The following is a 12,649-nucleotide window of genomic DNA, read 5'->3' on the forward strand; positions in this document are numbered from 1 at the left end:
ACACACATATAAATATGTGTATACACACACATATATATGTGTGTGTACACACATATATGTGCAATATATATATACACACATATACATATATATGTGTGTATATATATACACACACAATACACATACATATGTATATGAATTTATGTATATGTTTGTATGCATGCATGTGTATAAAAGTATAGATGTTTAGCTCTAGAATCTTCGTTGTGCCCTGTTGCTATGTTGATGTCCTTATAGCCCCCTCCTTCAGGTTGTGAATCTTGTGGGAAGGAAGGTCTCTCAGGAATCTTTCAGGCTGCAGAGGGATGTCTTGGGGAGGCTGGAACACAGACAAAGGCAACCAGATGCGAGGATCATGTCTCCAATAAGCTGCATACTCCACTTGCCACTCTGTTTTGCAGTGGTTCTTTGCTCCCCAAGAATATAAATGATTTCTAGAAATCGCACAAAAATATAAAATCTTACTTTAATATCTGTTAAAAGCTTTTTAATTCCAGGCACACATCTCCTTTGAATGGATAAATCTTTGTGTCATGAAGCAGAGATGCTTATTAGCCTGCTCACTGGGATCTGCAGGTTCGTAGATGAAGCATCCAGCCTTTCCTGTATTTTGAAATGTCATGTCCAACTGCCTCTTAATGAAGATTCATTTATCCTTTTCACATTGTGAAGTATGGTCTATGCGGATAGACTTCTCTCAGTCCACATGAATAGAGCCCATTACTGCTGATGGAAGTTTTGCACATGCCTGAGTAGGTGAATAGGCATTGAAATAATCTACATTTAGATTTCCACAGTCATTTTTATTTAGCTACTTTCAGACTTCAATGATGATCTCTTTTTGTCTCCAAATGTTGTTTGACATTGATTATAGGTTATCTGGTAATGGGTCTGAGGTTGTTACTTTAATAGGTGTAAGTATTTCTTTCCTCTGTTTCAGCTGAGAAGTTTTGAGAGTGAACTATTCACAGCCATTAAGAGATCTCCAATTTAATTTGTCATCATGCTTATTCTGTAGTTCACATTAAGTCCAGAGTACTGAAAGAACTGAACAAGTGGACTTGTAGACATCAGATAGCTGGCCATGGTGTTGGCCATGGCGTCCCAGGATGGTCAGAACTTCTTCCAGCCTCTCTCTTCCTGGATATCTCGGGTTTATGGAGCTCTCCAGCAAGCAGGAGATATGTTATCTGCTTTGCTGGTTAACTTAAATAAGCAAGACTCTAAATTAAGTGAAAAGCTAGACCAGGACTTAGATGATATTCAGATTCAGGAAGCTTACTTTGAAGACGAAGAACAAGGCGATGATTGGCGTCAAGAGGATGAAAATCCCTTGTTTCTTGAAGTGGATCATTTCTCCTGTTGTAATAGTGATTTGCAGGACTCTGCTCAAAGTTCAAGCCCCAGAATTAGCCAACCTGAAAAGGACTCCTGTTCCATAATGTCCCAGTGGCCCAGTCAGACCCTTGATGACCAAAAGCCACCACATATGCTCTCTTCTATTGCTGAGGAACAACGTCACCTTGAAAAGCAAAGAAGTGGTCTTCAGCACAGCTTTGACAGCCAGCTCTCTGGTATTTTAGAAAATGTTAATGGAAAAATGCAAGGTAAGGTAGCCAGTGATTATTTTCTCTGGGTTCTGCCAAAGGACATTTCTACTAATTTTATTTTGACTTGTTTTAGTTATCATATGAATTTTATTTTTCTCTCTCTTTAAACGGTTCCACATACTGGCTTCTTATTGAGAGATATACTCCTTAGGAATATTTTCAATATATAAAACGTTGTATTTGTGGGTTCCATACTCCAGAACAATAGTTCAGAGCAAGCAAAATGGTGAAAACAAGTTTGTGGGCTCTGTTTGAGAAGCCCTTGTGCATATGTCATGCTTTTTAAACGATCTTTTAAAACGTTCTCTTTTTTTCACTTGGTTAGGAATCTCTAGATGTTACTATATTATTCGGTGTGAAATCCTGTGCAAAAAGCCATACTTGTTGCAAAATTTTTAGTTGATAACACTCCAAGAACACTTTTCACAGCGTTTCACTGAGACGTGATGTGAGATGACAGTAGATAGGAAATCTCTGAAATAAGAATAGCTTGATTTTCTTTAAGCCCTGAGTGGAAAGGACACATTTACAACAAACTGTCTTTAGAGCTTTATCCTGTCAGATATGTTGAATATAGTGAAAATGTAATTAACTCTGTAAAAGTAGCTATAGTATGTCCTGGCATGAATTTCTCATGTTTCTAACGCTCTAAGCCTGAAGTAAGAACATTCGACTTGGTTGAGGGGCAGAGGTACCTGACAGGCCAAGAAAGGTGTTGGGTGTGTATATGTGATGTGTGCTTGTAATGCATACATATATCACCAAGATTCTTGGATCTTTTATGTGACTTAAAGGTGATGTCACTAATTCCTTTCTTTTTGGGGGAAGCAGACTCTTCTGGAATACTTCACAGCCTCTTCATCCATTTTCAGTGATTCCTCTTAGTTTATCTTTTTAAGGAAACATTTTATCCAGATACATGAAATCTTAGAAAATGAGGAAACATAATTTCATATTCTTTTTATAGTACTTTCTTGATACTCTTACTTAAATTAATGTTGAAATGCTAGAATAAATTGGTAAAAACAAGGGAGGCTGATATTCTTTCTGAATATGACAAACTTATAAATAAATTCAGTTTCAAGCTTTTAAAAATTATCTGTAGAGATAATTTTAGAAACATCTGGGCAACCAATAGGATTTCTTAGATTTGACTTGAAATTTCTATTCCTAATTTAGAAAATTCTTGCTAAAGTTGAACTGTATTTAAAATGATTAACATGAATTTGGCTTAATAGTTGCTTGAAATTGGATTTTTAAAATGTGTGTAATTGTTGTAATAATCTAACGGCAGTAAAACAATTTGTTTATTGATTTATTCAGGGGATGTTTGTTCTGTGGATCATAGCCTCCCAGAAGGCAGGAGCCACATCATAGATTAATTTTTGTATCCCTAACTTCAAGCATAATGCTAGGTGTATAATAGGACACCAAATAATAATTAATGATGGAACATCATTACAACAAGGTAAGCTAACAACTCTAAGACATAGATACTATTATTTTTCTCACATCACAGTTGAGAAGATTGTGCTTAGAGAACTTGAGAATATACCCAAGATCCATATTTAGAAAGAGGCACAGCTCAGGAAGTCCAATTTGAGAGTTTATACATATTATTTCCCTTTTTTTCCTCTCCCTTTTTCAAGTTATAATTTGCATATAGTAAAATTCATCCTTGTTAGTATATGGCTCTGTTTTAATACACAGTCTTGTAACCACTGCCACAACTGAGGTATAAACCATTCCATCACCTCAAAGAAAATTCCCCCAAGTCCCTTTGTACTCATTTCTCTACCACCAGCTCCGGGAAATTGCTAGTACTTTTTCTTTCTATCATTTTGTCTTCTCCAGAATGCTATATAAATGGAAATATGCAGATGGTAGCCTTTTGAATCTGGCTTCTTTTATTATGTGCCTACAGTAATGCAGTTGAGATTCATCCATGTTGCTGTGTGTTTCAGTAGTTTGCTGCTTCTTTTTTTTTTTTAATTGCTGAGTAGTATTCCACTGCATGAATGCACCACAGTTTGTTGATCCATTCATCAGTTGAGGGATATTTGGGTTGTTTCCAGTTTTTAGCAATGTAAATAAAGCTGCTATAAACATTTGCGAAACAGGTTTGGGTGCAAATGTAAGTTTTCATTTCAACGAGGTAAATACCTAGGAGTAGGTCATATGGGAAGTATACGTTTAACTTTAAGAAATTCTGCTGTTAGCTGAATACCACTTCACATTCCCAAAATTAATGTAGTCACTCATTTTCACTTTACCATAGTGTTATCATAAAATGTTTTTCAGCCATTCTCACAGGTGTGTACTGATAGCTCTTATTGGGAGATCACTCTACTCTGGTCTCCACTCTGTCCTATGAGCAAAGTCACAAACCGCCTCTTATTTTAGACTATCTTTTCAAGGATGTTTGTATGACAAAGAGCCTTGGAAGATAGAGATAGCATCTCTCTTCAGAGCAGAGAGAAGATTTGTTTGCCTTTCAGTCTAACAAAGATAATGTCTCTCTTCAGGGCAAAGCTTAGGCAGATTTGCTTGCAAATGGTAGAGATTTCACAAGCTGGGTCTTCCTTGGCTGTGACATGGCTTCCATGCTGGGCATCTATCTGAGCCTGCCTCTGCATCGCCCCCGTAGTACTTGGAGAGTGGGGGACTGACGTGAATGTGATGTTCATGTTGTATGTGGTGCTGTAATAAAACATCCTTTGTCTCTGACTCAAGTCTTATGTCTTCTGCCAACATCCATAAAAATTGTAGCAGGCAAAGTTGTTAGTGTGCAAGTAGGATAAAATCTCAAGGCCATTCATAGGTTTTAACTCTTGTTTTGATTTTAATTTTCATTTCCAATAACTAATGACTTCGAGCATCTTTTCATGCAGTTATCTATCATCTGTGTGGCTTCTTTAGTAAAGTCTTCAAATCTTCTGCCCACTGTTATTGAACTGCTTTTTAATCTTCAAGACTTGAGTGTTATGTTTATATTCTGAGTATGAGATACTTTTCTGGATCTTTTCTATTGGTCTACAATTTACAAATATTCTCTCCCAGTTTTGTGGCTTGTCTTTTCCTTCTCTTAATGGTGTCCCTTGAAGAACAGAGATTCTTAATTACATGAAATCCATCTCATCAAGTTTTTTATTTTTATGAATTGTGCTTTTGTTATCATATTTAAGAAATCTTTGTATAGCCTAAGGTTACAAAGACATTTTTCTGTGTTTTATTCTGGAAATTTTAGAGATATGGGCTTTACATTTAGGGATATACATTTTGAGGTAATTTTTAAATATGATATGAAGTATGGATGAAAGTGTTTCCCTCCCACCCTCAATATAGATGTCCATTATTCCTATCTCATTTGTTGAAATGATTATCCTTTTTCCATCATGTGCTTTGGGATCTTTGTCAGAAATACATTATCTATACATGAGTGGGTCTATTGCTGGCCTCTATATTTTCCCAATAATCTATATTTGTATTCTTTCTCTAATATCACACTGTCCTGATTCCTATAACTTTTTTTTTTTTAATTTTAGAGAAAGCGTGTGAGCAGGGGAGAGCGGCAGAGAAGAAGAGGAGGAGGGGGGAGAGAGAGAGAGAGAGAGAGAGAGAAAGAGAAAGAGAATGAATCTTAAGCAGGCTCCATGCCCAGTGTGGAGCCCCATGTGGGGCTCAATCCCATGACCCTTGGATCATGATCTGAGCTGAAATCAAGAGTCAGATGCTTAACTGACTGAGCCACTCAGGCACCCTTGATTCCTATAGCTTTATAATAGGTCTGGAAATCAGGTAGTGTGGGCCCTCCAACTTTATTATTTTAAAACATTGTTTTGATTATATTTGCTTCTCCATTTAATTTTTATTTTTTTATCATTTTAATTTAAACTTTAGTTAGTTAACATATAGTGTAATATTGGTTTCAGGAGTAGATTTTAGTGATTCATCACTTATACATAACTTCCAGTGCTCATCCTAACAAGTGCCCTCCTTAATACCCATAACTTATTTAGCTCATCCCCTTACCCACCTCCCCTTCGAGCAACCCTCAGTTTGTTCTCTATCATTAAGAGTCTTTTGTGGTTTGATTCCTATATACATTTTAGAATAAACTTTTGATTAAAAAATTATGCTGGGAATTTGATTGGAATGTGTTGAATCCACAGATCAGTTTGGAGGGAATGATATGTTGATAATACTTGTTTTTCAATTCATGAACATGGTATATTGCTTTATTTAGTGCTTGGATTTTTTTCCATCTGTTTTGTAGTTTCCAGCATAAAGGGTCTCATACATATTTTGTTAGATTTATACCTAAGTATTTCCTCTTTGGGGATGCTTTTGTAAAGAATACTTTTAAAACTTTAAATTTAAAACTGCTGCTTGCTAGTATGTAAAAATGCCATTGACTTTTGTATAATGGCCTTATATTTTGCAATCTCTCTAAACCCACTGTTAGTTCTAATAGTTTTTTGTAGGTATTTTGGGATTTTCTACATAGAAAATAATACAATTAGTGGGAAAAAGGACAGTTTTATTTCTTCCTTCCCAATATCCCTTTCTGTTATTGATTTATCTTAACTGATTATGCTCTATTGAGCACTCTGTTGAATAAGAGTGATGAAAATGGATATCTTTGCCTTGATCTTGAGCTTACTAGAAAAACTTTGTCTTCCACTATTACTTAGTATTTAGGTGTAAGTATCTGTAGATGCTCTTTATTTTATTGAAGAAGTTCCCTTCTATAGGTTTGCTATGAGTTTTTATCAAAAAGGAGTTCTGTAAAATGCTGCTTTGCAAATATTGAGATGATTATGTGATCTTTCTTGGTTAGTCTGTTGAAATGAATTACACTGATTAATTTTTGAGTGTTGAAGTTGTCTTGCATACCCAGGATAAAATCCACTTGATCATGGTACTGTTCTTTTCATGTATTCCTGGATTTGTTTTGCCATTGTTTTGTTGAGGATTTTGTTTTCCTTCTGTTTTCATTAGGGATAGTAGGCTGTGGTTTTCTTTTCTTGTACCCTTTGTGTAGTTTTGGTAACTGGATAATGTTGGCCTCACAATGAATTCACAATGAATTCTGAAACATTTTTCCTTTCCTGTAGTCTAGAAAAATTTGAATTAAACAAGCATTATTTGTTTCTCAGAAGTTTTCTATAGTTTTCCAGTGAACCCATCTGAACCAGGAATTTTGTGTGTTGAGAAGTAGGGATGGGAGGGGGAATATTTTCAACTACAAATTCAGTTTCTTTAGTATGTATAGGATTATTCAAGTTATATGTCTTTTTTCTTGAGTGATTTTATGAGTTTGTGTTTTTCAAGAATTTTTAAAATGTCATCTATGTTGTTAAATTTATAGACATAGTATTTCCTTGCTATCTTTTAAATGTTTTAAATTTCCTGATATTGGTGATTTTTGTCTTCATATTTTGCAGAGGGTGAGGTCTGTCTGAGTAAATTATTATCTAATTTATATATCTTTTTTTCCAAAGAACTAGTTTTTGGTTTTATTAATTTTTCTCGATTGTTTCTCTGTTCCTGATTTTATTGCTTTCTACTATTATCTTTATTATTTTCTTCTGCTTGCTTTGGTTATAATTTGTTCTTACTTTTTTCTAATATAATTATTAAATGTATAAATTTCCCTATAAGAACTGCTTTATGTGCATCTGATAATTATTAATAACTTGTCATTAGAAAATATTTTCTAGTTTCCCTTTGACTTTTTTTGATACGTGGTTTACTTAAAAGTATGTTGGTTATGTTCCAAATATTGGAAATATTTTAGATAACTTTCTGTTACTAATTTCTAGTTTAATTCAGTATGGTCTAAGTATATATTTTATATAATTTTGTGGGTTTTTTTAATTAAAGTTTGTTTTATCGTTCTGAATATGTTCTGACGTGTTGAATGTTTCCTATGTACTTGAAAAAGACTATGTATTTTGCTGTTGTTGGGCACAGTGTTCTATAAATTACTTCACGTTTTTTGAGGATGTTTTTCTCAGATTTTTTTTTATATACTTATTTTATCCACTGATTTTGCCAACTGATTTTGTTTTGTTGATTACTGAGAGAAAAGTATTGCAGTTTCTAACTCTTCTTGTGGATTTGGCTATTTTTCTTTCCAGTTCTAGCAGTTTTTGCTTCATGTAGTTTGAAGCCCTGTTATTAATTCCATATACATTGTAGAAATATGTGCTTCCTTGATGAATTGACTTTTTGCTCATTATGTAATACACCTTTTTTATCCCTGAAGTCTATTTTGATATTAATATGACTATTCCAGCTCTTTCTTTTTTTTAATGTTTGTTTGCTTGTTTGTTTGTTTATTTATTTATTTATTTATTTATTTATTTATGTGTTGAGAGAGAGAGAGAGAAGCATAGAGAGGAAGAGGAAGCAGGCTTCGTGCTGTCAGGAGGGAGCCTGATGTGAGGCTTGATCTTACCAACCGTAAGATCATGACCTGAGCCAGAATCAAGAGTACAATGCTTGGGGCACCTGGGTGGCTCCATCTATTAAGCTTCCGACTTCAGCTCAGGTCATGATCTCTTGGTTCATGGGTTCAGGCAAACATTAAAAAAAAAAAAAAAAAAAGAATATGATACTTAACCAACTGAGCCACCCAGGTGCCCCTCCACTGTTCTTTTTTTGTTTTAATTTTTTTTAAATGTTTGGTAATATTTGAGAGAGAGAGAGAGACAGAGTATGAGCAGGGGAGGGGCAGAGAGAGAGACAGAATCTGAAGCAGGCTCCAGGCTCTGAGCTGTCAGCATGGAGCCTGATGTGGGGCCCAAATTCAGGAGCTGTGAGATCATGACCTGAGCTCAACCAGCTGGGCCACCCAGGAGCCTCCCAATATTCTTTTGATTAGTGTTGACATGTATATTCATTAACTTTAAATTTATTTTTATATTGATAGTGGTATTCTTGTGCATGGCATAAAATTGGGTCTTTTTTTTTTTCATCCAACCTAACAAATTTTCAGTTAATTGGTCTTTTTTTTCACTGTTTCGTTGGTCTTAATTGTTTATATTTAATGTAATTTTTGATATTGTTGAAATAAAATCTGTCATTAGATTATTCCTATTTGTTTCACCTATTCTTCATTTCTTTCATCCTATTTTTTTTTTCTGCCTTCTTTTGAATTGACTATTTTTAAGATTCCATTTCCTCTCCACTCTGGGCTCATTATTTATATCTCTTTTTTTTAATTAAAAAATTATGTATCTTTTTAAAAAATGTTTAGTGCTCATGCTAGGATTTACAACATATATCTTTAATTGCACTCTACCTTGAAAAAATGTTTTACTGCTTTAGGTATAGTTTAGTGATGCTACAACAGTATATTCCCAATTTTTCCCTTAAGTCCTTTGTTTTATTGTGATACATTTTACTTTTATACATGAAAGAAATACTCAATACATTGATGCTGTTTTGCTTTAGATGGTTGTCTCTAGATTGGTTGTCTCTCTGATTAAAATAAGAATGTTTGCCTCATTTATGCTATTTGAAGTCTTTAGCTTAGGCGTATATGCTGCTAATGAATTATCTTAGTTGTTTGTCTGAAAAATATTTATTTTTGAAATAGATTTCAGCTAAGTATGGAATTCTGAGTTGACAGTTATTTTTTTCCCCAGCACTTTAAGGTTGTCATTTCACTGTCTCATGGCTTGCATAGTTTTCATATGAGAAGTATGCTGTAATTCTTACTTTTGTTCTTCTGCATGTAATGTGTCTTTTTTTTTCTATTGGATACCTTCAAGATTTTGTGTTTATCTGTGGTTTTCAGCAGCTATATCTAGGGGTGTGTGTGCATGTGTGTGTGTTCTGGTGTTGATTTGTCTTGGTGTTCTCTGATCTTTTTGTGTCTGTAGTTTAGTGAGTTTCATTACTTCTGGAAAATTCTTGGCCACCATCTCTACAAATATTGCTTCTAATACATTCTTTTTGCTCCTCTCTCTAGTATTCCAATTGCACAAATATTAGACCTTTTGATACCGTCTCACAGCTCTTGAATGTTCTTTTTCCTTCACTCTTTTTTCCCTTTTTGTACTTCAGTTTAGGTGGTACAATCTAATGACATCTACAAGTTTACTTTCTTTGTGTCAAGTCTGATGACGAGTCCACTGAAAGTCTGATGATGAGTTCATCTCTGTTACCATATATTTTTATTTCTAGCATTCTGATTTGACTTTAAAAAATAATTTCAGGGGCGCCTGGTGGCTCAGTCAGTTGAGCATCCAACTTCAGCTCAGATCATGATCTCACGGTCAGTGGGTTTGAGCCCCGCATCAGGCTCTGTGCTGACAACTCAGAGCCTGGAGCCTGCTTCAGATTCTGTGTCTCCTTCTCTCTCTGCCCCTACCCTGCTCACACTTTGTCTCACTCTGTTTCTCAAAAAATAAATAAATGTAAAAAAAATTTTTTTTTTAATAATTTCAGTCTTCTTTGCTGAAATTTCATATGAGTTTATGCATGTTCCCCCTTTTCCCACTATGACTTTTAATATGTTAATTATAGTTACTTTAACCTTCCTGTCTGGTAGTTCCAACATCTGAGTCATCTCTGAGTTTGGGTTTTTTGATTGCTTTGTCTCTCAGTGGTATATTTTTCCTTTCTTTTTATTTTGCTTGTCTTGTAATTTTTGATTCAAATCAAACATCATAGGTAGGGAAAGGAAATAGTATTTCCATCTGGAAGTAAGATTAGCCTTTTCTTAAGCCATACAGAGAAAGACAGATACCATATGTTTTCAATCTTACGTGGATCCTGAGAAACTTAACAGAAACCCATGGGGGAGGGGAAGGAAAACAAAAAGAGGTTAGAGTGGGAGAGAGCCAAAGCATAAGAGACTCTTAAAAACTGAGAACAAACTGAGGGTTGATGGGAGGTGGGAGGGAGAGGAGGGTGGGTGATGGGTATTGAGGAGGGCACCTTTTGGGATGAGCACTGGGTGTTGTATGGAAACCAATTTGACAATAAATTTCATATATTGAAAAAAATATTAGCCTTTCCTAATGCTGGGAGAAGGTTGGGTCAATGTAGTCAGAATTTGATCTGGGTATGGGTTTTGCTGTTATTTTTAACCTCAGTGTTACATAGGCTTCAAAATTCTCTATTATTACATTGTGTTTATGGTAGGGGCTTGTTTTCTACAGATTTTTGTGAAAATCTGCTGTATCTTCAGCCTTGAGTCTCCTCTTTTGGCCTGTGCCTCAGAAAGGGTCTCTCTCTTTAGGCTTTTGTCCCTCTCCTTAAGGAGCCTTCTTTCTTCTATATTACTTGGTATTTGCTAATGTGGTGTGGTTGTGTTGGAAATTTCTGTTTTCTGCTGTTTTGGAGCAGCCTATTTTAGGCAGTTCTTATGTCCCTGTGTCACAGGGTTAGGGTCTTCTCAATATTTTGCCCCTCCCCTGATGGTCTGACCCTAAGAATTCTTTCTGCCCTTTCCTAAGGTGGAATTTTTAATTTTGTTTTATTCACTCATGTTAATGTGTTTTTATCTGTGGTTTAGGAGTGACAAAATTTGCTTCCCTTCCCCAAGTAGCTTAAAGCCTTTGTTCCATAATGTAAATATCATAGAAGAATTTTGGCAAGACTTCTTACCTCTCCTATAGTAGCCACTCTTCCCCTCTTCCAGGACTGCACTATGAGAGAAACTTTCTTTACTCCTGTTGTGCCCTGCCTCCAGTCTTTCTTATGAATTTTGTGGAGAAGAGCTTCTAAATGGGTTTTGATTTTCCTTGGATTTGTGACTCCTATGAGTTCTATACACTTGCGCTTGTCCATAGTTGGCCTTTAGAAATTCCTTGAAAATATAAGCATCTTCTTACCATCTTGCATAAATCCAGCATCTGCCCCTAGCAAGGCAATGCTTGAGTCCTTTATTCCTTTGAAATAAGTTTTCTTTTTTTCGCTTTTGGACTAGTTGTTTATATTATGACTAGAGCTCTCTGATGAGTTTAAGAAATGTGTCATTTTACAAATACCTATATTTTATTGTTTTTGTTGTGAAAGAGTGGGAGCATTATTTCCAATGTTCTACATCCCAAGTAGAAACTGAGACTTAGAAAATACACACTTAAAACTATATTCTAAAATTGAATTGGACATTCTTATTAATAGAGTAGCATGTTTGGGCTGGGAGATAAATGTACAACTAAGATATTGGTTTTCCTATAATGAGTTGTGTAATGCCTAAGAGTTACTCATATGTAATGAGTCCTATAAAAAAAAGTTTGTGTAAAGTGACAACAACTAGGTACATGGTAACTCTTGAGATAATTTTATCAGAGATGGTCAGAAAAGGTTTCACAAAGCAGGTGATATAGGACTACAAACTGTAAGCATGAGTCAGAATTTAACAGGTGGATGGAGGGAGAAAAGCATTCCTTTTAGAGGAATGGCATGAACACAGATATGTGGACAAGCCTGACATTTTCAGGGATGGAAAATGAGGCTAGAGCTTAGGCTGCAACTGGGAAGGTCTTTGTTTTTTCTGTGTTAGGGATTTAGCTTTTATTTTGTAAGCAGTTGGGAATCTCAAAAAGATCATAATCATAAGTGACACCAACAGAGCCTTGTTTTAGAAGGATAACTCTAGCATCAGTCTGGAGGCTAAATTGAAGGGAAGAATGTATGTTGTCTCTCTAGGGAGCTACTGTAAGAAGAAATGGTATCTGAAACAATATGAATACATATAGAGAAATAGTTATCATTATTTTCATGACACAGTGAAGTCATCAAAAAGGCATCTCAGAATGAAAGTCTTTGACAGGGCTCTGAGAGAGCAATGGGGGCATTGGCTTATTAGTGGAGGCAAAAGTCCAGGTTTCCCTCTTGGCCTCCTTAACTCTTGAAGGGGTGGTCCTCATTAATGTTGGGTGAGGATGGGAGTTCTATCTTCCCATGTGAGTTCCACTAACACTGAGTTGAGGGTAGCCTTAATACTGTTGGGTGATGGTGAAAATCTTGTCTCCACTAGAGCTCCTCTGATACCCCCCAAGTTGGGAGGGGCAGGA

At 35.4% G+C, this 12,649-nt stretch overlaps 1 protein-coding gene across 2 annotated transcripts in view; it reads left to right on the forward strand.

Moving 5' to 3' along the window:
- Positions 1 to 946: 946 nt before the first annotated feature.
- SYT16 (synaptotagmin 16) overlaps positions 947 to 12,649 on the forward strand; it is a 94,239-nt gene continuing 82,536 nt past the window's right edge. For both annotated transcript variants that reach the window (XM_040477335.1, XM_040477336.1), the window contains exon 1: positions 947 to 1,607. In XM_040477335.1, coding sequence (XP_040333269.1) covers positions 1,085 to 1,607 — 523 coding nt within the window. In that variant the 5' untranslated portion in view covers positions 947 to 1,084. The remainder of the gene's footprint in view (positions 1,608 to 12,649) is intronic.

This window comes from Herpailurus yagouaroundi, unplaced genomic scaffold (assembly GCF_014898765.1).
Source record: "Herpailurus yagouaroundi ecotype Mexico unplaced genomic scaffold, PumYag 141, whole genome shotgun sequence".
Taxonomy (NCBI): domain Eukaryota; kingdom Metazoa; phylum Chordata; class Mammalia; order Carnivora; family Felidae; genus Herpailurus; species Herpailurus yagouaroundi.